General features: G+C 35.1%; 1 protein-coding gene across 8 annotated transcripts in view; it reads left to right on the top strand.

Annotated features, from left to right (window-relative positions):
* Positions 1 to 2,492: 2,492 nt before the first annotated feature.
* LOC136040577 (uncharacterized) overlaps positions 2,493 to 24,228 on the top strand; it is a 53,223-nt gene continuing 31,487 nt past the window's right edge. Inside the window, exons 1-5 of one of the 8 annotated variants that reach the window (XM_065724816.1) lie at positions 2,493 to 2,781; positions 5,210 to 5,432; positions 11,314 to 11,616; positions 14,504 to 14,647; positions 23,892 to 24,070. In XM_065724816.1, coding sequence (XP_065580888.1) covers positions 2,548 to 2,781; positions 5,210 to 5,432; positions 11,314 to 11,616; positions 14,504 to 14,647; positions 23,892 to 24,070 — 1,083 coding nt within the window. In that variant the 5' untranslated portion in view covers positions 2,493 to 2,547. Of the gene's footprint in view, positions 2,782 to 5,209; positions 5,433 to 6,880; positions 7,344 to 7,471; positions 7,817 to 11,313; positions 11,617 to 14,503; positions 14,648 to 23,891; positions 24,071 to 24,228 lie in introns of those variants that run through there. The other 7 variants (XM_065724817.1, XM_065724818.1, XM_065724821.1 and 4 more) reach the window with 7 other exon arrangements.

The raw sequence follows: 24,228 nt of genomic DNA, 5'->3' as shown, positions 1-24,228 counted from the left end.
TTTATAGCTCTTTTTGAATGCTTTCAATTTTAGAACATTGGGATTTGGTAAGTCCAAGGTGCCAGACAGGGCAAGCATGTTCAAGACAAGGTCTTATATAAGAACAATAAATTATTTTAAGGTTCTGGATTGATATGGAGAACCGTTTAAGAAGGGAGAAAGATCTAAGTAGAAAACCGCATTTTTTAAATAAGTGAAAAGAGTGAGATTTCCATTTAAGGTCATTGTCCAAGTGCACACTAAGTAGCTTAACCTTGTTTAAGTTTGGGATGCAAAGGTAATTATTGATTGGGGGTATATTTTTTAAAAAGGAGAATAACATTAAACTGCTTTTCAGTATGCTCAGATTGAGTTTAACATTGGCAAGATCATTCTTTAAGTTGTTAATGAGTGAGTCAAGTTTAACGCCCAAAGTGTTTGAGGTTTGACAAAAGTTAGGTAATGTCAAATCATCCGCAAATTTAAAAGTTTTGTCAAAGTTTGGTAAAACATTGTTAAAAACAATTAAGAATGCTAAAGGACCCAATTTAGTCCCTTGGGGTGCTCCACAGGATATCGAGGTAAAACCTGATGAATCTCCGTTAGGGAGGACTACACATTTGCTCGCGACCAGATAAAAAACTAGCTACTACACGTAAAACAAAATCACTGACACCTAAAGCCCTTGCATTATCAATAACTGTCTGATGATCCAAGTTGTCAAAGGATTTACTAATATCAGCAAAAACAGCTTCAACGTAGGAACTACTTAACTCAAGATGTTTGAAAACAGTGTCAAGTATATAACATAAACAATGGGCGGTGCTAGGATTCGGCCTAAAGCCAAAATGATTTAGGTTAATTTTATCTTGAATATCATCAAAGAGGAAATTGTAAATAAAACTTTCAAAAATTTTAGAGAAAATAGAGGTTTTTGATATTGGTCTTAAGTCAGAGGGGACTTTTGGGGTCTTGTTTTTTGGTATAGGTAATATAAAAGCTCGTATAAAACACAATGGAGAAATACCATCTACAAAACATTGGTTAAAAATTGCAGTTAGAGGTACGCTTAAATAATGGGCACATTTCACAATCAATTTGGTAGGGATATCACCTGGGTAAACTGACATATTTGTATCATGATTTTCGAGTTTAAGCTGGGTCTGATGTATTCCAATCACAGGAATGTCACTCACTGCACTGTTGGCCGGCATATTTTGGAGTGGCGGGTGAGTTTTACAAGTTGAAGTAAAATAATCGTTCATGATGTCTGCACTCACCGGGTTGCCATTACTATCCAGTAAGAGAAACTTAGAAGAGACCTTTCCCATGAGATCTTGGGTACATTTGTGGAAATTCTTAGGGTTCGAATACAGTAACTTATTGAGCACGTGAGCACCATGCTCTTTTCTTGCTTTACGAATTTCACTAATAACAATGTTTCGAAGTTTTTGAGATTCCTGGAAAAATCCTTCCTTAAAGAGTCTATCAAGTTCATATATTAGGCACAAATTTTTTATATTTATCCATGGTTCAGCTGAAAACTTAGAAGCCATTTCATCATCATTGGTAAGACATAGGATATTGGCCCAGGATTTGGAGTTAAGTTTTACTTTGAAATGGGCAATCTTCTCGTCGGTAATGGGTCTATATGAATAAGTGATCAATGGTTTAGGGGGAAAGAATGATAAAGGGGTCCAAAAGATGCATACATGGTCACTTGCCCTTAATGGAGGGGCTATTTTCGGGGCACAGTAGTAATCTTCAACGTTGGTAAAAATCAAGTCTAGGGTTTTATCACTACGTGTAGGTGACTTGACTACCTAGTCAAGACTAAGAGCAGCGCTAAGTCACTTTTGGTCTAGCTCATTAAAATCACCACATAATGTAATTGAAGCATAGGGATATTTGCGGCGAATTCTGTCAGGATAAAGTTGCAGATATGCCGTCAGCTCCTTCTTAAATCCACTACGGGAAGGGTAATAAATAATGCCAAAAATCATGCAAGATACTTCTTTTGAGAGGTATTTGGGTCTGGTCCAGAGCCACAAAACTTCAGTTTTGGAGTTGTTCTCTATTTCAGAAAATGATAGAATCCGATTTGGGAGGGTACACTTACAAAAAAAGCAACTCCTCCACCATGAGATAGAGGAATACCATCTTTGTCCAATCTGGGCTTAAAATGGGAGTCATAATTAGGAATCGAGCAAGAATCTTCTGTAGCAGACCATGTTTCTGTAGGGCAAGCAATATCAATCTGGTATTTGCCAAGAATAATTTGTAGTTCCTCCGTTTTATTTACTAGTGACCTTACATTCGCAAGAAGGATTCTAGGAAATGAGTAGGAGTGACGTATCGTACCAGGGTTATTGGCAAACACTTTCTTAGCCGGGTTTACTTTCCGTTTGTCAGCAATAGAGCTGCTGCTCATAGTCTTTGCTCAATTAGTTTTTTGGTACTCTTGAGAGAGGTTCACTAATACTACCAGCTGTTCTACACCGTTTTGGTACATAATTGCATAAGAACTACCAGCTGTTCTAAACCGTTTGGGTACATCATTGCGAAAGAATGTTTGTAGGCTTTTTCTTTTCACATAAGACATTTGCACAATCTGTCTTTTCAGAGCAATTTCTGATTCTGGCAGCTGAATTAGAAGGGGCTGGTATCTTGAAACAGAGTTCTGAGTGGTTGGTTTTTTCTCCCCCAGCCTGGTTGCCTTTAATATTGTTGGCACTGGAAGTTGAAGCTGGTTTTGAATTATTTGCTTCACTTGAGTTACATCATCAACTCCTTCTTGTTCCGGTAAATTTTTTACAATAATATTCATTTTTCTCCGTTGTGCTTCAAGATGGCAGAAGGTTTCTTCCCTTACGATTTGTTCTGATGCTTGTTGTCGTTTGAAAAGTCTAGAAAAAAATCCATTGAAAATTCCACTCTTTCTAATACGTATGCGTATTGTTGGGATTTGTTCTGATGCTTGTTGTCGTATGTTGGGATTTGTTCTGATGCTTGTTGTCGTATGTTGTCGTATGTTGGGATTTCTTCTGATGCCTGATGTCGTATGTAGGGATTCGTTCTGATGCGTAGTTGAATTGGTTGTATGTTGGGATTCTTTCTGATGCTTGTTGTTGCATGTTGGGATTCGTTCTGATGTATGTTGCAATTCTTTCTGATGCTTGTTGTCGTATCTTGGGGTTCGTTCTGATGCTTGTCCTATATTGGGATTCGTTCTGATGCTTGTTGTTGCATGTTGGGATTCGTTCTGATGCATGTTATCGCATGTTGGGATTCGTTCATGTGCTTGTTGTATGAAAATTCTATTGAAAATTGTAGAATAAAATCTATTGAAAATTTCACTCTTTTTTTCTGACATGTTCACTTTAACGATTTTGATAATCAAATGATACTGACGCATTTGCAGTTCTTGTTTTATTGGCGGGATGACGTCATTAAATACTGATGTCATTATCATAGTTTTTACCTTTACCGTCATATATAGTTGTAGCTCCGATTATGACGTCATTCTTCATCTTGTATATGAAGATGGATGTTGTTTTTGTCAAGAAACAGATTTAATGTCACAGATTTGCAGTCTCACAACTGCACCACGAAACAGGAGATAAAAATTAAAAAAGTGGTAAGAGGCTTTGGCAGTCTTCCAACAGGAAATACTCCTGAATCAGAGCTAGGTCATGGGGCTGCAAGAACTGTGAAAGAATTGGGATTCGATCCGTAACTTTTCCATTAATGTTCCATGACAAAATTTAGCATCTGAATCTCATTTTGACCTAGATTTACCTTTCAGCAGAGCCAGTGCAATAGGGCATTTGTAACTGTAACATGGGTGACTGTCTGATTTGCAAAGAGCGCATTTTTTGGGTTTCTGGCAGGGGGCTGTAAGTATAAAATATATGTGTTTTTAATATATAAAACTGATAGAGACAATAGCTTTTATAGTAAAATTGTGCTTTCTAAATAGAATTTCTTAAATGTTTTAAAGATAAGTGGCTGAGCTAGTTGAATTAAGCTTTTACAGATTATCAAAATTTGATATTTGATCTAATTCCAGCAAGTTCAGTTTACTAGTCTGACAACTTTCTTTGAACTTAAAAAAATGTCTGGAAAGCGATTTTTTACCTTACGAATCAATTGTCAGTACATAGGCTGTCTAGCACTAGATACTTTTAAAAGGCGAGTTTATTTGTTGCATTTGAAGTAACTATTTTCTCCTCTTTACCTCTTCTATTTCTCCATATCTCTTTCACATCTTTTGAGTTTGATTTTCTAAATTGACTTTAGCTATTGTTGTTAATATTTCACTATTTACGCATTACAGCTAATTCTTTATAATATTAATCATATTATATAGATAGTGGCAATCATGTTTCGGGTAAGCAAAATGATTTTCTTGAATATTTTAAAGATGGGCTAGGCTGTTATAATTACATCAAGTTTGAGTATTGCTGCGCTTGAATTGTAATTTTTGTGTTCATGTGTTTCAGGAACACATCATGTGTAATTTATTCATGTGTTTCAATAGTTTAGTGGTAATCACGTCTCTTTACTTATTGTACGTCTCCATCTTGTTCTAAGCAAAAACCCTTCAGTTTATCCTGTCTTCTGTTGTTGTAAATTGTGAATGTGTGTTAAAACTGAAAAATTAAAGAACTAAAATCTTAAATATATTATAAAGTTTCATAACCTTAAATACACTTAATTAAAACCATCACAATCTATTTCACCCAATTCTCTCCCCAGTAGGCAGAGGGGGTGCTTGCCCTGTGTACAGATATTTAGGGGTGCAAAATTTCAAAAAAATAATCTAACGGTGATAATCGTTCTGTAATTTTTGAAAATTTATTAATAAAGTACAGGGTGCAGTTAATAAAATAAAATGAAATAAATTGTTAATTAATTAGTAAAATACTATATTAACAAAATTCTTGTATTATATTCGCGAAATTTCTGTTTATCTGTTTTCAGAGTTGCTTCTAGTTTTACTGCATCCCCCCCCGTCCACTACCCTGACTTTCTACATTTCAAAAGTATCCTTTTTCGTGTTTTCACTGAAAAACTAGAAACATTGCCCTTCCTAGGTTTGGAAAAATAGCTTTTTGTTATCTACATTAAGAAAAAAGAAACAGGAAAAAATCCTTGCCCGATGAATTGACATCCTGTTTTTGAATAGATTAATTTCAATCTCAGTCTTTAGTCACCTCTTTTATTTTAGGCTCTTGGAATTCGTGACGAATTTGTACAGCGTTCGATACTAGCTTGTGCAGAAGAATTGTGTGATCAGGCGAAGAAAGAGAAGTCTGAGGAAGTACCTGATACCCTGCTGGTGCCCGCTTCGCAGCACCGTCTCCAGGAAACAACTTTTGATGAACTAACCCCATGTGACAAATGTCACAAATTCCTTAGGGGATTACTACACCAGGTATTGATTTGTCAATGTAAGTTCTATATTTGTTCAAACCTGCGTGAAGAAAGATAATCCAAGCTACTCAGGGTAAATTTATGGCCGAAACCCCCCCCCCCTTCCCCAGTGGGCAAAAGTGGTTTTAGAGGAGGGACAGAGGGGACTCTCCCCGAGCACAAAATTTTAGGGGTGCAAAACTTCAAGCAAATAATCTAACTGTTATAGTCAATTTGTAATTTTTGAAATGTCATTATTAAAGTAGATTTGCGCAGTTAATAAATTATATTAATTAGTAAAAATAAGTAAATAATAATCAACATAATTAAATTAGTCATAAATGAAAAATACAAATAATAAATTTTAAAATAAATTATGAATTAGTTAACAAAATGTAAATAATTTTGTTAATAAATAACAATTTTGTTAAAATTTATCCTGAAAATGCCATGGGCCCAAGAGTGGCCAGAACTGCCACTGCCAGCGTATCTGAAGGTTTTTACGGATCTCCATTTTTTCCAAGAAATAGTATAGCCTGTATGCTGTATACTTACTGGAAAGTTTGAGAAAACTTCGGTGGTATTTTTTTAATTATTTCTTACTTTGTTTGTAAATGTATTAATGTAAGGAAGTGTCTCTGCTAGGGTTAGTGTTTGAATAAAAAAATTTTCCCCTTTTTAGTATGAAAATGGCTCATCGAAGAAAAAAAAATTAGGCTTAGGCTCGACTGGGAGAAAAAGTTTCCACTTTTCTAAGTAGGTTTTGGCACCTGAATATCTATTTTTAAATTTGCGTATTTTATTAGATGAAATTTTTAGATTTTAAATACTTCTATACGCATTTTTGAATGTGTCAAGACCACCAAGAAAAGGTAATCACTACTAATCCCCATTGACAGAGTTAAATAATTATAATTGGATGGCACGAATATTTTGAGAATAAAATATAATCAAAATCAAACTAAGGACAACATTTTAGTTCGGTGACAAACTCATCAATCCGGCCTGAGGTCCACACTTTCCGTAAAAACCGTACAGGTTAGACCCTTACCAGTTTCCAGGAATAAGCTGAGATCGGTGGCATAGGAAAAAAAAAAAAAACCGGGACAAAACCAAAGTGTTGCTCTCGCAACACAATTGGAAAACTCGGAAACTTCTTATTTACTGCCATCTATTTAATACAAAGTGTTTTTATATTTATGATCTAAAGAAATAGAAACCATTTTATTATGCTTTTGATTCAAACATACTTTGATTCAAAAAATGTCAAGAAAAAGCTATAACAGTTGGATTACAATGCTGTCCAAGCCATTTTGACATAGATGGAAATGAAAAAGCGGACGAACTAGCAAAGGAGGCTACCTTGCTAGGCTCAATAAGTTCAGAATACACGAATTTCTATTCAAAATATCGAAGGATTACCTGGCTATTAAAGAAATCAGAAATAAATCGGAACCTTGAAAAATCTAGTAATCGTTATGTAGAATATTTTAAAGGAAAGACTCCAAAGAAAAAGTATATACCAATTACACGAAAAGCAGCAAACATTATATTTCGATTGAAAACCCAACATGCCGCGACAAAAGAACACTTGAAGAAATTAAATTTAAGTGAAACAAACATGTGTGATTGTGCAAGTGATATACAGTCCATTCGACACCTATTGGAAGAGTGCCATATCACACAAAACCTAAGGTCTGCAGTGAAACAAATATGCGACTCATTGAACTTCAGTTATGGTGAAGTGCCTATACTATTTCCCCCACAAAGTACAAGCCACTATGCCACTCTTATTAATAGAATAGGAAATGTACTTTCAGCTTCAAACCTTGCATGGATTTAGTTAGGATTTAAGTGGAATAAATAAAGAAATTGCATGGAGATTATGCACTTGCGTCTTCAGATAACCGATCAAGAAGAAGAAGAAGAAGAAAAAGATTCAAACAATGGTTTGTTGTGTATACATTTTATTAAACAGTTGGTGGTAACGAAACGAGGGGGGGGGGCAAAGGAGTGGAACCTGTAAATTAGATTAATTTGCTGTTGTACGAAGTCAGTCTACACCTTAGATCCTGCTTGTTTTTACTCTTAGTCCTGGCTTAACCTTTCTCTTCACCTGTTTGCCAAATAGGGCCTACCTAAAATTATATATTTTTTCAATGACTTCTATCAAGTCATTTATCAGTGAGACCCAAAAACAATTAACCTCTTCAATTGTCCAAATCTCTTGGTGTATAAATGCAAGTTCACTTGCATAAGAGTTGAGGCAGATTGTAGGAGGCCCAAATACAAGCCCTTTGACTGCTTGCTCTGTCCCTCCTGCAGCAAAAGGAGTAGGCAACTTCATAATTATATCATCAAAATCAGTGTCTGCACAATCAGGACATTCTGGAAAGATGAACTTTTCATTTAATTTGCAGAGGTAGTTTATTTTAGCTAATCTGTCACTCACTTCTTCAATCTCACCAACAGAATAAACAGCAGAGTTTGGTTTCTTTCCCACCACAAACCTAACAAGCAAAAAATTTCCTGAAGAAAATACTTTGTCAGTCTGAAGTTCACTGACACTTCCAATGTGCAAAGACTCATCATCCAAATTGTCTATGAGCTGCATATCTTTGTCTGAAATGCTATCTTCAAACTCCTTGTCAATGGAATGCTATCTTCAACCTCCTTGTCAATGGTATTATTGGGGGGGGGATATTCAAATGAATTAGGTTTCCATTTCTTTTTCCTGCCCTTTGCATATGTAATCAAAATTAATTGATTAGGTAATTTATTTAAATGTAAGGTAAAGAACAACTTCAGTCAGTATGGGATTAACTCTATTCTGGAAAGCATTACAATTGAAAAGAAAATTAGTATTCGTGTTTATTAATTCAGTGTATTACTATGTTTTTTTATATTTATGGACTCAATTCTCCTATGAAGCATAAATCTTGGGGGTTGGCTGAGGTGTAGTTCTCCACTTGGGGGAATTTTCTGCAGAGGAGGAGCAAATTTTATGTGAGGGAAATTTCCTTGAGTTTCTTTGCTTTTGAGATTGCTGAAGCATGTGGCAGGTAAGCTAGATATTAAAGATATTACTTTACACATACTAAATATATAGTTCAGAAATTGATAATAATCCAATGTGAGTAATAAAGATGAGTCTTGACTATTTCCTACTGACCAATCTTATTGCTTAGGCTGTGGGAGAACATGGTATCAGAGAAGGTAAAACTGCCCTAGACATAAACTATGCAGATGACTTGAGCGTTCTAAATGAAAATCTTAAAAAAAAATTAAATCTTGAAAGTTTTGAGATTTTATTGTGCTATGATAGGGTAAAATTATTGTTAAGAAGTTGCTGAGAACTAGAAAAAAATGAGCATGAAACTGGGTAATAAGAAAACTTTCGATAGCTTTACTTATGTGGGTAGTATGATCAGTAAAGAAGATGGATGCAGCAAAAATGTGAAAAGTAGAAAATTCAAGGTGCATGTTGTTTTGTTTTTTATTATTTGCAGTTGAAAAAAGTTGGTAAGAATAGTAAAATAAGTCTGTAAAATAATATTAGAATATTGGAATCCATGGTACTGAAAGTGATCAAATATGCCTCTAAGACGGGGTGTTTCAAAGTTTCAAGAAGACTTGTTGAGGTTTCCCAGAGGAATTATCTTGTTTGACTGATTGTATATCCAACATAAGCTATATGCAAAATATGGCTCAGTCCTACTTTCTAGGGTTATAATGAAAGAAAGATTAAGATGGCCAGGCCAAGTTTTACCAATAAAGGATGCCACATTGCCAAGGATTGTCTTTTATCATCCATCTGGGGCCAAATAAAAAGTAAGCTGTCTCTCAATGGGGTGGGAAGAGGTTATAGGGAGGGATTCAAAGGAGCTACATAGAAGGGGAGAAGGGATGAAGCTATTAATAAATTGGGGTTGAGGATGAGCATGCAAGGCTGTTGATCTCAGGAGACTTGGTACTATACTGGGCTCTTACTTAGTTTTTAGGTTTCAAAACACCTTATTTGTCTAAATCATACAAAGAAAACACTTGAAGAACATTACATGACAAAGGTATTTTATTTTAACTCCTTCTGTGCATAAAAGCAATTAGTTGTTTATGTGCACTTATTGATGATGTATGATTACATTCTGTGCATCTTAGAACTTTTTCATCTACAATGGAATTCTTGTTGTAAAGTTGTAAATGGTTGTCAAAATGAATTACTGATCTACCACCTTATCTTGCTGGCAAATGCAATTTAAGGTAATTACTTATTTGAAAAGATATCTAAATATAAAACAGTTCTTTGCATTAAACTGTAATTAAGGAGCAATGTAGCACAATAGTAACCAAAAATGTCCAAAAAGAATTGATATCAATTGACATATCAAAAGAATAGAATTTTTATCCTAAGCATATAAGATTGATAAGTTTAAAGTTACCCATCTAAAGCTACAAGGCTTGGAAAATTTGCCTGATTTTTGGAAAAGGGAGGAAAGAAACCCTGAAAGTCAAGTAATCTTAGTGAAAATCACATCAACAGGTTTAACACATCAGAGAGCCCTACTGTATAGGTGTCAAGCTCCCATTTGAAAAATATGGAATTTTGTTTTTTTTTTTAGAAAAAAAAAATCATGGATCCATTTTTATTTGTTTGTTTTTCCCCCAGGGGGGATTGTATTGAAACCATAGTCCTATAACATCAGGAGAGAGCTGATTTTAAGTGAAATTAAAGTTCTAGTGCTCTTTTTAAGTAACCATAAATATTAGAGGGTAGCTAGCCTCCCTCCCATGCCCTTTTCTCCCCAATTTAATTGGATCAAAATTTTGAGAGCCATCTTTTTCAACCCTTGAGGAATGGTCTTTAAGTTATGAAATTTGTCCATTGTTTACACATAGTATTTGTTAGAATGTTTTGGTTGGGGGAGGGGTGAATTTTCCATGGAGAGAAGTTTCTGGGGGGTGTACTTTTCGAGGGAAGTTTTACATGGGGGAAATTGTCTAGAGTTCCTATGCATCAATATTTTTACTTCGTCTTACATTCTCTTTGCCAACTCAATTTTACAAGTAGAGATGTAAAGGGTAATTGTCCAGGTTAAGTTTTTCCTGGGGTTGAATTTTCTAGAGGATCTTTCCATGGGGGGAAATTTTCAATGGAGGGGGAAGCTGATTTCCCAGAATTATTGAAAAAAAAAAAACAATCAAAAATTGAATAAAAAATACAAGTTTTTTCAACTGAAAGTAAGGAGCAAGATTAAAACTTAAAAAATAGGAATTATTACATATATGAGGGGGGTCGCTCCATCCTAAATGTCTTGTTCTTTATGCTATAGTTTGGCTTTTTGTCCCAATTCTTTAAGAATGACCCCTGAAAGGTAAGGGCTGTTTAACTAGAACAATAAGAAGCTTTTTTAAAAGTACTAAGAGCAAGGTATTGATGAGGGAGTAACTCCCCTCTTATATGTAATAATTCTTGTTGTTTTAAGTGTTAATGTTTCTCCTTACTTCCAGTTAAAAAAAACAAACTTGTTTTGTTTAATTTAATGTTTGTTTGAATTATCCTCACATGTGGCTGAAATACATGGGGAATTTTTAGAATTTTTCAATTTCTTTTTTTTCAATCTTGTTGAAATAACAATCTGAAAAGAACAATTTCATTTTACAAAAGAGTCAGCAAAAAAGATTTTTTTTTAGCATTGGGTCTTGCCCCTTCCAGAATTTGATTTTTTTTTTGGGGGGGGGAGAGGGGGTATATCCATTGAAAGTGGCTTTTCTTGGAATTATTATTGAAAAAACAAGAGAATTGCTTCCCCCATAGATTTTGAAAAATACAATCCCCCCTGATTTATGTGAACTGACGAAAATAATTTTAAATTGTATTTTTATCTTGCCAAATCAAAGTAATAGTCTGTGTATTTGAAGGTGAAAAAGATGCCTTGAAGAAAACAGCTGGAATGGCTGGGATGAAGGCTAAGCTTGGATTAGGTTCATCTGCAAAGAAGATTGACTCTCCATATGCCAAGTATACTCATGGAGGTCTATTATTGAGCTGCTCTCTTTGCAATATCTCGATTAATAGTGAATTGTTTTGGACCGCACACATAAGTGGAAGACAGCATAGAGAAAATATTGCGAAGTTCCAGAAGCCACAAAGTTCAAGTAAAACTGCACTAGGTGTTAAAAGGAAGGCTGAATTTGATGACAGGCCTGCTGTCAAAAGGAAAGGTAAAATACAATTGGGTTAAAATACTCAGTTTACTAGATAAACTTAGACACTAAAGCCTGGACCATGTCTATTGTTTGTCACCTTGTTCTATTTAATTTTACCTATAAAATAAATCTCCATCAGGCTAAACAATCAATAGCTATGGAGGTATAGACCCAAAGTTTTGAAACTGTTGTAATGACAGGAGAGGAATTCTTTGTGTGAAACTTAGTATTTTAGGATCAAGTAAAGTGTTCAGATTGCTTGGGTAGTAGAGGGGAACAGCTGAATTAAAAGGAAAATTGTGGTTTTATTTTAGTATCAGGTAAAGTTTTCAGATTGCATGGGTAGTAGAGGGGTACAGCTGAATTATTAGTCGAATATGTGGTTAATTATAAGTTGACTATGTGTCTGTGTGTTTTTAATGGAATCATAGGATACATATTTATTTTGGGAAAATTAATATTTCAAAGACCTTTCCTTTAGTAATTCTTTATAGATTTCAAATGGTTTACAAATTCTTGTGTTATTAAGGTTTTTTTCTTTTAGGCTATTGCTTAAATGTCCCTTGTATTTATTATTTGAGTGTATTCTGACTCTACTTGTATGAAAATTGGAAGTAGCTGCTGCTTGTGTGTGTAGAAAATTTTTAAATCCCATTAGAAAACCGCCAATTTACAAGACCACTCTCAAGTTAGAGGTGGTTCAACCCAGGGTTCTATTGGATGGTGAAATATGAACCAGTTGCCTCCTTCTGACTTTGCTTACGGGTTAACCTTCAGGAGGAGATTTGACATAACTAAAATGTGTGAAAAATGCCTTTGAGCGTGTAATGACTGCAAGGATATATCTTCCATACTTTGACTTACTTTCCTCAAAATTAGTTATACCCTTTGCAAGATTGAGTCCTGGCTTTGTTACCGCTGGCAAAATAGCTACTACTGATTGTGTTGCGAGAGCAACACTTTGGTTTTGTCCCGGTTTTTTTTTTTTTTTTTTTCCTATGCCGCCGATCTCAGCTTATTCCTGGAAACTGGTAAGGGTCTAACCTGTGCGGTTTTTACGGAAAGTGTGGACCTTAGGCCGGGTTGATGAATATGACATTACATTTTGGAAAGCTCCGTAGAACTCTTGCCTGGGGCCAAAAAGGATGGTTTTTGCTTGTCCTCGAGCCTGAGCCTATGGTGTGCGAAGTGAAGTGGAGTTATATAGCCTATGTCAGAGAGGAGTATCTGAAGTTGTGCAGCCAAGCTTTCGTCTCATCAAACCATGTTTCCGCTTTCGAGTGGAAAGCTCCGTTTCTAGTAGGCAAGCAGGCAGGCACCAGTTTCAAATTGAAGATGGACTAAAATCTATAAGTGTTAAATATATGCGGTAGTTTCCCGGCCCCACAGCCAATATATCTTCTTTGAGTGATAAATAGAAAAATTTACAGAAACAAAAAAGTGCGATTTTCCCACGGGTCCGAAAGTGCTGCCATCTATTGTTTCTAGCCATTTCTGTTCGTGATTTCAGCTGACTTTACCATTCTTTTTTTTCTACTTGGGATTGCCATAGAGAAATGGTATCAGATATACCTCTTAAACTTTAAAAGTTCTCTCATTGCTAAAGAAATTAGAGCTTATCCTTTGCTCCTTTCTAAGTGGTGGTGTTAGAAAGTTGGCATCCGGCAAAAAAGTCAACTTTTGAACTAAGACAGATAGAATTTTTTTTTTCAATGACAATCGATAGACGTTGATGAGTTGATCAAAGTATATGTCATCCATTTTTTGTTACAAAAATTCCTTCATGACATACACCAGTTTGAAAGTTTCAAGGGGTTGACAACTTCAGTGGTAAGGTACACACTTGAACCAAAAATAGGCCGATACCAATTGTGAGATATGTAGGGGACTTCCAAGCAACAGTCGATTATTAGCTTATAATCATCTTTGGCAATGAGGGGTTTGCAACTTTTGCTGATTGGTGTACCTATTATCTGTTTCTGGTGTAATTGAGGATAAGAACAACTTGGTTCCCGATTGTAAGACATGTAGGGGAGTTGTAAGTAATAATTGGCTGTTAGGCTACAATGACTTCAGCGACAAGGGGTTTGCAACTTTTGCTAGTTGGTGTACCCTTTATTTGTTTCCGGTGAACTTGGATGTATATCATGGGAGAGGGACTTGTAAGTAAGAATCGGTTGCTAGAGGAGGTTCATCAGAGGCTAAAAATTTGTGCAAATTGGTGCACATCTATGGTATTTGATCCTGAAAAGTCACGAATAGCTTTATAATACCAACTAGATTATATAAGATAATGTTCCAAGTTTCCATCGGTCACGATGTCTACGATTGAAAAGGATAAAGTTCAACTGGCTGCAAACTCAATTTAGTCCCTTCTTCCGATATTCTTTTGCTGTTATTTTTTCAACGCTGAAGAACTTGATCATGTGATAACTGATTGTGTTCTGCTTTGAATATGCCGTTTTGAATGCTTTGATAGTTTTGACAACTTCAGAATTTAACCGATAGCGAAGAAACAAAACCAAAGTGTTGCTCTCGCAACTTTTTTATCGGCGAAGCCGGACAAAGGTTGCCGCAACACTTCACGTTGCCCAGGCAACGTAGGTCTAGTTTATGTTCAAATAAAACTGTTTAATTTAAACCTTACTAAAAAAAAGGTAGAGGCTTGGTTATGTTATGAAAACTTTCAAAAATAATTCTCAGCAATATATGGGAGCAACTTTGGTTTGTACTCAAGTGTAGTTTGTCTTTTATTAAATATGAAATTTATCTCTGATCTTATCTGTAGACAATGAAAAAAAAAAAAATTTCTTTTTGCAGGGGTGAGCTGGAATGAACTCTATGCAGCATTTTTCTATTGCTCTTTATATCCTATTCTTACATTTCTCTTTGTATTTTTCGGAAACTTTACCCGAAGATTTCTTTGATAAATCTGACTCAAGGGCAAAACCGGCGTCATCTTTTGTGAAACCAAAATCTATTTTGAAAAATAAGCCAACTGCAGTGCACGATAGTAAGCTACCAACGACATCTATGCCCGCGCTAGGTAAGTTATATTGAAATCGTTAAAATTAAGCTAGTATAGCTGTAGAAGTAACATAAACATGATAATAGTGTTAGATCGTTGTCTCTACTTTTAAAACATCCTGCACATATTGCAGTTTCAGATTGTAAGTCTTGCCTTTTAATGTTTTTATTATATTTTGGAGTATTTAAAAAAAAAGTACCTCACTTCCTCTAGAAATTTTTCGCATGTGTTGCAATTGATATAGCTTGCCTCTAGTATTTACTATTTCTTCCATCAAAATCAGTCACGCCTGCTGTTAGGACACTCTCTTATATTTTTAAGGATAAGCCAAATATCAGATGATATCTGCTCAAGAACTTTAAAACCATCAACTTTTTAAGGAAGAAGAATCACCAATAGAATTCGAAATTTCAATCTTTGGTGATGGTGAAATCTCAACAATAAAATAAAGAAATTTTCCGGCTTTAGCTGTGAATTTTGCCATAAAAATTTCTGGTTTGGTCCGTTGTTTTGAAATGACAGTTTTGTAACTGTGTCAAACGTGAAACTTTTACTGTGTTTGCCATATTTGCCATCAATCCCCAAGATAGGTATGTTTTAGTAAGATCAGATTTGTAATTACCTAATCTGTCAGTGCATTTGAAATAGTGTTTCTCCGTTCAAAATATCTGTCACGCCACAGAAGACAAAATCCATACAAGAAAAAAAGAATGCAGTAGATTCCTTGGAAATTGACGGAGAAACAGGAGGAACGGGAAGATTGCTGTTGGATGCAGAAAGTCCATTGCAAGAAGCTTAAAAACAACGTTTCGCAGTTTGGAAACTCGTAATTTTATTTTATATTAGTCATTTCTACTACTGAGGTCAGATTAATTTGGTGGCTTGTAGATCCATACAACTGCAGTTTTAAAATATTTGCTATGCATATGAATTTGTTATATCCCTTATAAGATTGTGACTAAATCTGACAATTTAAAATTGTTGCAAGACAAGCTTTTGAGACGAAAAATGAAGCTTTCTTGGCCAATGGGGATTTCTGTCTTATTGCTGTCCTGCTCGCTCCTGCATGAACTTTGTCTTCCTCTCTGTTTAGAATTTTACATCGTACTTGTGTTAGACATTGGAGGTATTTTTTTAGAGTTAGGGTCTTAGCAACTTTAAAACTGTCAATTATGTATGTCAACTTCACTGAACAAAAGTCATGGTTTTAACGTGACTTGGATAATCTTTTTCTATTTCACTAAGCACTTCAAAACTGTTTCTTAAAGATATGGTAGTGTGTTGTTAGTTGTTTCTGACCATTTTGCGTTCAAATTTGGCTTTCCTACCAAGAAATAAGACGGACATTTCGGCATTTGTAAAAAGCAATAAATTGAAACAAAGAAAACAATTGGGACAGGCTCTTAGCGTCAAACATAGCAAAGCTCTTCATTTTCATTTGGAGCGTTAGTGTTTGATAAAGGAATGAGACTAAAAAGGATCCAAAATTATATGCAGAGTTTTAAATAAGATGTATGTTTCTTCTTATTTTCAATACTTAGCTTATAAATATTATGCAAGGCAAGGGTCAGGATTAACTGAACCTTGGGAAGAATGTTTTCATTTCTAACACTTGTTTCTTGGACTATGCTTTACGTAGAAAATTTTGTGTCTCAAAACCATTTTAAAAAAATTTGCTTTTCTAAAAAATAGGTACCAGGTATGACAGCTTGGCTATCATAGCAGCACACAGGAGCGTTGCGGCCAAGGGAGAATCCCTCACCCCCCCCCCCCACACACATATTCGAAGATCCCCATGGAAGAATTGAAAATGGGAGTCTCTCGTATTTCTCCTGACCCTCACCATAAGGTTGGACTTAAGTATGTCTATATTCTGACCCCAATCCGAAGAGTTGAACTTAAATGCACTAATATTGGCTATATTATTCTGTTTCTCTGTTTTTGCTAATGATCATTTTAATTTGGTACTTCGTAAACCCAGTTGACAAAGTTCACTTTTTACATTTCTTTGGATTTTTGCGTAAAAACACCCGATTGATATTTAATTACAGTCTTAAAAATTATCCCTAAAAACAAGAGTTAACTTAATAGTACCAACAGTAGCGAATAATATGTTTTGACTTTAACATATAAAATCATTTCTTTAAGTCAATTTTCCAAATTTTTTAATAAAATCTACCAGGGTACATTTTTTATATTGAAGAACATAGATGAAGGTGGAAATCCTAGATAGTCTCCCCTCTCGATCTCTCAATCTCCTCTGGATAGTCTAGTCTCACCTGTCAAATTAAGGTGGGAAGATAAATCCAGAATTAGGCTCTTTAGATAGAATGAATGTTAAAAAAATGGATGATGCTATTTTTTTGAAGTTTATTTACCGCTCCCTTGATAAGTATTTCGCTTCAGGAATATTAAGGAGAAAGATACGCTTCCAAAAATGTAATCACTTTAGAAAATTGTTCAAGAAAATTGATGGAAAAAAATGGGCTAAAGAGGGGAAATAACTAGGTTGTATCAAATTTATGAGACACGTGTTCTTGCATTCTGGGAATGTCGCAGGTGTTAGTCTGCCCTATTCCATATTAAATGAAAAAAAAACAAGATTTTTAACTGCAAGTAAGGAGCGACCTTAAAACTTAAAACGGACAGAAATTATTCCGTTTATGAAAAGGGTTGTCACCTCCTCAATTCCTCGCTCTTTACACTAAAGTTTGACTCTTTCTAACAACTTTACTTTAAAAAAAAAAACAAAAAACTTTAGCGTAAAGAGCGAGGCGTTGAGGAGGGGACAACCCCTTTCATCAACGGAATAATTTCTGTTCGTTTTAAGTTTTAATGTTGCTCCTTACTTGCCCTTAAAAAACTTGTTTTTTTTTCATTTAATTTCTGAGCGTTTTTGAATTAATACATCTTTTGATTTTGGCTCACCGCACATGAATAATTAAAACGAAATTTGTCTATTAATTTATTTATCTTTAGCTAAATGGCTTTCTTATAGTTTTGACCGGACGATTTTGAAAAAAAGGTGGGGGAGGAGGTCTAGTTGCACTCCAATTTTTGGCTACTTAAAAAGGCAACTAGAACTTTTTATTTTTTACGAAGGTTTTTATTAGTAATAAATATACGTAACTTACGAATTAACTTACGTAACGAAATTCTATATCTATGTATTTTTATTACGTATACGAGGGGGTTCTCCCCTCGTCACTATTTACATTGAAGCTTCCATTTGGTCCCAATTCTTTAAGAATGACCCATGAATCACAAAGACCGTTGAATGAATAGTTGAAATTACTAAAAATACTTTAGTCTAAAGAGTGAGGTATTGTGGAGGAGACGAACCTTTTTATATACGTAATAATTTCTGTTCGTTTTAGGTTCTAATGCTGCTCCATACTTCCACCAGAAAAGAACTTTTTTTATTTATTTTCCCATTGTTCTTATAGATAATACTAGAAAATCCTGCGGCCCCTTCATGGAAATTTTCTTCCTTCATGATACATTCTTCCATGGAACAATCCTCCCACGTAACCCCCTCCCCCGACCCCCTTTAACGTAAAAAAGTCTCCCTGAAATCGTCTGTACACGTCCCAATAACCATTACTTTATTTAAACAATCGTCAAAGTTTGTAACTTGCAGTCCCTCCCTAGGGGACTGTGGGGGAGTCAGTCGTCCCCAAAGATATAAGTATTAGGTTTTTCGACCATGCTGAAAAAAATGGCTATCTAAAAATTTTGATACAGTAATTTTGGGGAAAAAATAAACGTGGAAGAGGTCTTAGGTGCCCTCCAATATTTTTGGTCACTTAAAAAGGCCACCAGAACTTTTCATTTCCGGTGGAATGAGCCCTGTTTTGACATTCTAGGACCACTGGGTCGATACGATCACCCCTGGGGAAAAGAAAAAACAAAAAAATAAATAAACAGGCTTCCTTGCTCTACCTTTTTGCAAAAAATACAAAATTCCAAATTTTTGTAAATAGGAGCTTGTAACTTTTACAGTAGGGTTCTCTGATACGCTGAATCTCATGGTGGTATTTTTGTTAAGATTCTTTAACTTTTAGGGGGTGTTTTCCCCTATTTTCTAAAATAAGGCAAACTTTCTTAGGCTTGTAACTTTTGATGGGTAAAAATAAACTTGAAGAAACTTATATATTTAAAATTAGCGTAAGAATGCGATTCTTTTGATGCAAAAATTGGTCGCTCCTTACTACAGTTCGTTACCACGAACTGTTTGATTAGGAAACCCGTATTTCACTTAGAAATGATTTGAAAGTACTAAAGTAATAGATGTATTCGAAGAAAAAGAATAGCTTCCTCTTCCGGAGTACATTCCGCTTTCTATGCATGATGTTTAGTAACCGCAAAGATTTGTCTATATTTTTTTCTAAGAAGAGTTGCTGAAGCTTTGTCTTGTAGCTTTTTCTCTTTTTTTTTTCTTTTTTTAATTTTAAACTTACCATTCAGAGGCCAAATAGATGCAAACCAATAAGTTTAAAGATTTCAGTGCTAGAGGGTTTGATCGATTGTAACTTTTTACTTCCTTAAGGATATTCTCTAAATGACAAGCTTATGCATAAAGAAGATTACCGTGATATCTTTCTTTTTTTCACTAGGACTTCTGGGCTCAATATCATCACAACTATCTCTAAGGAGCTATTCTACAAAACCAAAACCAAAAACTATATGATAGAAGTCTTGTTTATTGTAACAAGACATGTATTTCGTAGTTTTCCCATGGATTGTACTGATATGGTTTTATTTTGTTACACTGATGACGCGCTCTGAAATCTGGCATATTGACCATCTAGTTCTAACCTAGAACTCTAGGGTCTAGGTTCTAACCTAGAGTCACGCAGACATCGACCTATGTTTCTATCAACCCAAAGCTGAGTTTGTTGTTTTTTAACTCCGTCGTTACCTAATACCCCACTACGCCTATAGTCTTCATTCGTAATCATTAAGAGGGTGAAAGTTTTCCTGGATCGAAACTTAAGCATGTCGGTGTCACTTTCAGTGGTTACTTGAGACGGTCAAAGCTACTCGTTGTTGAGTAAGTTATTTTTGGCTCTACTGAGTTACCATAAAGTGGTAGCCTACAAAGTTTATATGTATATTATGACAGGTCTATTCTTTGTAGTTGCAATCCCGATAATCTACTACATTTTTCCCGTATGACACTGCTTACTAGTACCGAAAATCTTTGATTGCTAGTTGAAGTTCGTTGGATTCTCATAACGACATTTATGAATCCTGGCCAATTTATCTTTAACAACTTTTGAAGTACGCAGTGTGGCAAAATTTTAGGGTACATTTGATCACAAAAAGTATGTATTGCGTTGTCTATTATTTTAGAAATGCCGAAAAACCGTCGCTTCAGATTTGTCTACAAACGGTGATCTATAGGTCGTAAAAAATTAAGCGAACTCAAAATCATATAGAAACTTTGAAACCTATGGCAAACTGCTTCTTTTGTTGGATTGTAAGTCTTTTTCGTGGAATTGTAAGTCTCTTTCTCGCCCAAGTTAAGAATTACGCGGGGCTTTCCAAATTGTACGTCGTATTCATCAATCTGGTACGAGATCATAACTATGCTAAGGTTCGAGCTTTTCCACGTTCTCTCATTAGACTGAAATTGGCAGCAGAAAAAAAGGTGAAACCGAAGTTTTTTTTTTCCCGCAACACAGCTAGACATCAATACAATCGATTTACTTTTAACAATTTGCTTAACAGAAAAAAAAATCCTAGGTTTTATTAATGAAAACAAAAGTAATTTTCAGATACCCTATTGCAAAAACAAACCTGAAATTTTAACACACCACTTTAGAAATGTCTCTGAAATAATGATTATTGAAGCACACTTTATATCTAAAAACGCATTAATTTACAATTAGGCCTACCACCCATAAATTGATAGAAATACTGGAAAAACTATCTTAGTTCTCTATTTGATAACGCTGATCAAGAAGAAGATATATTAGATTTTGTAATTTGATAACTCTACAAATTGTCATTTTGTTCATAGTTTAGTGGAAGAACGGATAATTGTAGACACAAAATTTCAAATATTCCTATGAAATTTAATGAAACTGGGCAGATTTTTTCCGATACGTAAGATGAAGCCCCTTTTAGCAGGTCTCCTAATGCACAATTTTATATAGTCTTTATTCAAAATTCAGAATAGATTTATCACAATTTGCCTATTTTCGAAGGTCACCGTAAATTTCAACTGGATATTGTAATTTTTTAACGTATTTTAGAGATAGGCAGTTGAGCGTGGTCAATGAAATCTTCAGAGATACCAGGATTTAATATTTGAGCTGATTCCTGAAGTTTCATTCATCCGACTGTACTACTCCCTTTAAAATATCAAAGAAAGTTCATCCGGCAAGCAATATTTAACCCTGTGTCATAAGGGGTAACACTACTAGTGACGCAAAAGGAAGTTTTCTGGAATGTCTGGTGTACAGTTTAGATTTTGTAGCCAATTCCTAGTGAAGTGGTCCAATAATTTTTCCATTTTCGAAAATAAGTGGAAATAATTATTTCTCTCATTATGTATTTTTGCAAAATAATTATCTTATGGAGAAAACTGTATTTATTCAAACATTCTAGACTCAATTTTTAAACTAATCTTTTGAAACCTGATCGCAGCTATAAAAAAAAAGTCGAAGATACGAAAGAACTTAGTAGTAGAACAATTTTATTAGAAAAAAAAAAAATTTCTTAATCAATAGCACAACATAAGCGAAGCTTGCGAGGCTGTGCTAAATTCAAAGAAAAAAAAAGATTTGGTAAGTCCAAGGTGCCAGACAGGGCAAGCATGTTCAAGACAAGGTCTTATATAAGAACAATAAATTATTTTAAGGTTCTGGATTGATATGGAGAACCGTTTAAGAAGGGAGAAAGATCTAAGTAGAAAACCACATGTTTTAAATAAGTGAAAAGAGTGAGATTTCCATTTAAGGTCATTGTCCAAGTGCACACTAAGTAGCTTAACCTTGTTTAAGTTTGGGATGCAAAGGTAATTATTGATTGGGGGTATATTTTTTAAAAAGGAGAATAACATTAAACTGCTTTTCAGTATGCTCAGATTGAGTTTAACATTGGCAAGATCATTCTTTAAGTTGTTAATGAGTGAGTCAAGTTTAACGCCCAAAGTGTTTGAGGTTTGACAAAGGTTAGGTAATGTCAAATCATCCGCAAATTTAAAAGTTTTGTCAAAGTTTGGTAAAACATTGTTAAAAACAATTAAGAATGCTAAAGGACCCAATTTAGTCCCTTGGGGTGCTCCACAGGATATCGAGGTAAAACCTGATGAATCTCCGTTAGGGAGGACTACACATTTGCTCACGACCAGATAAAAAACTAGCTACTACACGTAAAACAAAATCACTGACACCTAAAGCCCTTGCATTATCAATAACTGTCTGATGATCCAAGTTGTCAAAGGCTTTACTAATATCAGCAAAAACAGCTTCTATTATCGATTTAGGTTAATTTTATCTTGAATATCATCAAAGAGGAAATTGTAAATAAAACTTTCAAAAATTTTAGAGAAAATAGAGGTTTTTGATATTGGTCTTAAGTCAGAGGGGACTTTTGGGGTCTTGTTTTTTGGTATAGGTAATATAAAAGCTCGTATAAAACACAATGGAGAAATACCATCTACAAAACATTGGTTAAAAATTGCAGTTAGAGGTACGCTTAAATAATGGGCACATTTCACAATCAATTTGGTAGGGATATCACCTGGGTAAACTGACATATTTGTATCATGATTTTCGAGTTTAAGCTGGGTCTGATGTATTCCAATCACAGGAATGTCACTCACTGCACTGTTGGCCGGCATATTTTGGAGTGGCGGGTGAGTTTTACAAGTTGAAGTAAAATAATCGTTCATGATGTCTGCACTCACCGGGTTGCCATTACTATCCAGTAAGAGAAACTTAGAAGAGACCTTTCCCATGAGATCTTGGGTACATTTGTGGAAATTCTTAGGGTTCGAATACAGTAACTTATTGAGCACGTGAGCACCATGCTCTTTTCTTGCTTTACGAATTTCACTAATAACAATGTTTCGAAGTTTTTGAGATTCCTGGAAAAATCCTTCCTTAAAGAGTCTATCAAGTTCATATATTAGGCACAAATTTTTTTTATTTATCCATGGTTCAGCTGAAAACTTAGAAGCCATTTCATCATCATTGGTAAGACATAGGATATTGGCCCAGGATTTGGAGCTAAGTTTTACTTTGAAATGGGCAATCTTCTCGTCGGTAATGGGTCTATATGAATAAGTGATCAATGGTTTAGGGGGAAAGGATGATAAAGGGGTCCAAAAGATGCATACATGGTCACTTGCCCTTAATGGAGGGGCTATTTTCGGCGCACAGTAGTAATCTTCAACGTTGGTAAAAATCAAGTCTAGGGTTTTATCACTACGTGTAGGTGACTTGACTACCTAGTCAAGACTAAGAGCAGCGCTAAGTCACTTTTGGTCTAGCTCATTAAAATCACCACATAATGTAATTGAAGCATAGGGGTATTTGCGGCGAATTCTGTCAGGATAAAGTTGCAGATATGCCGTCAGCTCCTTCTTAAATCCACTACGGGGAGGGTAATAAATAATGCCAAAAATCATGCAAGATACTTCTTTTGAGAGGTATTTGGGTCTGGTCCAGAGCCACAAAACTTCAGTTTTGGAGTTGTTCTCTATTTCAGAAAATGATAGAATCCGATTTGGGAGGGTACACTTACAAAAAAAAGCAACTCCTCCACCATGAGATAGAGGAATACCATCTTTGTCCAATCTGGGCTTAAAATGGGAGTCATAATTAGGAATCGAGCAAGAATCTTCTGTAGCAGACCATGTTTCTGTAGGGCAAGCAATATCAATCTGGTATTTGCCAAGAATAATTTGTAGTTCCTCCGTTTTATTTACTAGTGACCTTACATTCGCAAGAAGGATTCTAGGAAATGAGTAGGAGTGACGTATCGTACCAGGGTTATTGGCAAACACTTTCTTAGCCGGGTTTACTTTCCGTTTGTCAGCAATAGAGCTGCTGCTCATAGTCTTTGCTCAATTAGTTTTTTGGTACTCTTGAGAGAGGTTCACTAATACTACCAGCTGTTCTACACCGTTTTGGTACATAATTGCATAAGAACTACCAGCTGTTCTAAACCGTTTGGGTACATCATTGCGAAAGAATGTTTGTAGGCTTTTTCTTTTCACATAAGACATTTGCACAATCTGTCTTTTCAGAGCAATTTCTGATTCTGGCAGCTGAATTAGAAGGGGCTGGTATCTTGAAACAGAGTTCTGAGTGGTTGGTTTTTTCTCCCCCAGCCTGGTTGCCTTTAATATTGTTGGCACTGGAAGTTGAAGCTGGTTTTGAATTATTTGCTTCACTTGAGTTACATCATCAACTCCTTCTTGTTCCGGTAAATTTTTTACAATAATATTCATTTTTCTCCGTTGTGCTTCAAGATGGCAGAAGGTTTCTTCCCTTACGATTTGTTCTGATGCTTGTTGTCGTTTGAAAAGTCTAGAAAAAAATCCATTGAAAATTCCACTCTTTCTAATACGTATGCGTATTGTT

Source organism: Artemia franciscana, chromosome 21 (genome assembly GCF_032884065.1).
Source record: "Artemia franciscana chromosome 21, ASM3288406v1, whole genome shotgun sequence".
Taxonomy (NCBI): Eukaryota; Metazoa; Arthropoda; class Branchiopoda; order Anostraca; family Artemiidae; genus Artemia; species Artemia franciscana.
The sequence above is the reverse complement of the archived record's forward strand: the minus strand, read 5'-3'. Positions and strand labels throughout refer to the sequence as shown.